This window comes from Solanum tuberosum, unplaced genomic scaffold, assembly GCF_000226075.1.
Source record: "Solanum tuberosum cultivar DM 1-3 516 R44 unplaced genomic scaffold, SolTub_3.0 scf01140, whole genome shotgun sequence".
NCBI lineage: Eukaryota > Viridiplantae > Streptophyta > Magnoliopsida > Solanales > Solanaceae > Solanum > Solanum tuberosum.
In genome coordinates this window covers 1-2,878 of record NW_006240195.1, presented here as the reverse complement: position 1 = coordinate 2,878, position 2,878 = coordinate 1, and the positions used below count along the sequence as shown (strand labels likewise).

At 37.4% G+C, this 2,878-nt stretch overlaps 1 protein-coding gene across 1 annotated transcript; it reads left to right on the top strand.

Moving 5' to 3' along the window:
- Positions 1 to 425: 425 nt before the first annotated feature.
- On the top strand, positions 426 to 2,307 carry LOC107059321 (histone-lysine N-methyltransferase SETD1B-like). Its single transcript, XM_015305833.1, has 3 exons — positions 426 to 540; positions 763 to 1,151; positions 1,258 to 2,307. The coding sequence occupies exons 1-3, from the start codon at positions 426 to 428 to the stop codon at positions 2,305 to 2,307; spliced, it is 1,554 nt and encodes a 517-aa protein (XP_015161319.1).
- Positions 2,308 to 2,878: the final 571 nt, after the last annotated feature.

Sequence of the window (2,878 nt, the reverse complement as noted above, 5' to 3'; positions counted from 1 at the left end):
TCAAATCTAATCCACCCAACCCGATCCAACTTATTTAGATTTGGGTTGGTTATTAATCCGTCCATTAGTTAGCTCAATCCAACCCACTTTAAAAATTGATTTTTGAAAAATCTTATTAAAACGATTTTAAAAAGCTTTTTATTTTTTATTTTATAGGTTATATTAAAGAAAAAATAGTAATTTTATTAGTTATTAAAAATTTATAAAATAACAAATAAAATTATTAAAACTTAGTAAAAATTAGACAGATTGAGTTATGACCCGTTACTAACCCATTTTGATCAAATCTATTTTGTCCCAAACAAATTTAAATTAGGTGGGGTCTTGACTGATTTATTATCTTAACCCATTTTGATCGTCTAAATTTAAGTCAATCCGCCCAATTTTCGCCCATAATTTTTACCTAGAAAACATTGATTAAAGTGATGACTTCGTTTGCTGCCACTATAATTTTAACCAGGGAGCTTGATTGCGTTGGACATGGCAGCACGGGCAGAGATGGCGACGGGCGAAGGAGGCAATGCATCAACGAAGAGAACGGTAAGAATATATGTTGGTGGTTTAGACCATCTCCAACCCTTCGACTCATCTGAAAAGTCAGAAGAAAGGCTCCAAATTGGATGAAGCGCAGATTGGGATTTACTTCCCAAAGTTAGGAAAGATAAAACCAGTGTCTCTTAGAGGATCTGGCAAGCATAAATACAGTTTTCAGCGAGTGGAAGTTCCTTCTTTACCTATCCATTTTTGTGATTGATTGTGAAGAGCACTCTGTTACTACTTATGCAGACAAACAAAAATCACTTTATAATTATGACTCAAAGAATGGTGGAATGGATGAGAACGAGCTGAATATTATGAAAATAGTGTTGAACAGAATTTTTGAGAGGGATAACTACTCTGAGAAAACCCCTAGATATTTTAAATTATCTAAGGAAGTTCAAAGCTCAAATGGCACAGTTGATCATGACAAGAATCTAGTCAACCAAGAAATGGGAGATGATGATAACCTCATTCTCCGTGTGGTGGCTGGTGCAAATGATAGAACGACTATGGTAAAAGATACAATCCAGGAAGCAATGACAGCTATTCAGGCTAATGAAGATTTTGTTGACCAAGAAATCGATGACGATGATGAAAACCTTATTATCAATGTAGTGGCCGGTGCAAAGGATAGAAACACTATGTTCAAAGATCCAACCCTGGAAGCAATCACAGCTATTCAGAATTCGCTATCCAAGGAATCACGACTTGCTACAGATACAAAAGCAAGGAAGGATGATGCCCTCAAACAGAAAGCATAAAGCACCTTCAGAGGTTAAAGATGGTGAGGTACATACTTTGCTGTCTAAAGCTGAAGCAAAGCAGAGTTTGGAATTCAAACGAGATAGCCAGCTATTAAATAGAAGTACCAAATTGCGAAAGAAGTCTCCATGGAAAGATCTCGTTAGTGCTAGTAGTGGTGCTACATTCAGTGTATTGGATGTTTTGCTGGGTGCTATTCCTGGTAAAGAGATGCAGTATGGCTCTGATGGTGTTAGTGAGTTCTCCTCTGACGAAAAAGATGAAGTAACAAACGATGAGAAAGTATCAGATCACCTTGAAGAGCTGGATAAAGTTGAATCTGAAGATGAAGTATCAAATGATGAGAAAGTATCAGATCAGCATGAAGAGCTGGATAAAGTTGAATCTGAAGATGACGTATCAAGCGATGAGGAAGTATCAGATCAGCATGAAGAGCTGGATAAAGTTGAATCTGAAGATGACGTATCAAGCGATGAGGAAGTATCAGATCAGCATGAAGAGCTGGATAAAGTTGAATCTGAAGATGACGTATCAAGCGATGAGGAAGTATCAGATCAGCATGAAGAGCTGGATAAAGTTGAATCTGAAGATGACGTATCAAGCGATGAGGAAGTATCAGATCAGCATGAAGAGCTGGATAAAGTTGAATATGAAGAGAAAGTACCAGATCAGCATGAGGAGCTGGATAAAATTTCCACTGACAATTTAGATGGACCTGTAGATATTTATGTCAGAGGTGCTGCATGGCGACAAAAATCTTCATGGAAAGAATTGGTTCGTGATGCCACCAGAAGTTCTTTCAGCATTTCGCAAATTTTTCCTGGTCTAAGTCTTCCAAAACCAGAGTTGCCAGTGATGGGAGAGACCAGAACAGCACAAAAATCTAACAGCACGGATAAAAGTGATTCCCAAGATGTTTCTGTAGAGGAGCAGAATAATGTTCATTTCAGTAAAGAGCTTCCAGTGTTGGACGACTATCAGCAGAAAGAAACAATGAAGAATTAAGGCAGTGCTCCAACTCCCGAAAAGGAACACGTATCTGCATTAAAACAAGAATTTGTAGGAGATACTAACTACAACAAAACTTGTTCTTTCACGAGGAGTGCTGCTTCTATGAAGGAGTGAACGAAAACGAAAACAGCACTAAGTGGGTGGCTCAAGAAGAAGATTAACGAGAAAAAGTAGTGGTTACTTCAGAATAGCTTCATGTAAGATATGACAGCTCCAAGTTACATGGACAATGCAATTCCCTTTTCATATAGGTGCATAATTCTTATTTCAGAATCAGTTGTGCCATTCTTGAATCTGTAGCTTTCCATTTGAAGTTTATACATGGACGTCCTTCTGTTGAAAAATAAAACATAATTAAATTCAATTAAACTATCTAGGCTGCATTTTACACTCTTCTTCGATTTTGCTCCGGTCCGCTGAGTTTGTCTGCTTCTCAGATTACTTCAATTTTGGCGATTTTTTGTTCTTGATTTTAAATAGTTTGGGTTAGTTGTTTAGTGGAAGTTTTCTCGTGTCCAAGCTAAAACTAATGCTTAATAGGAAACCTAGAGACTGTAGGGAGTAA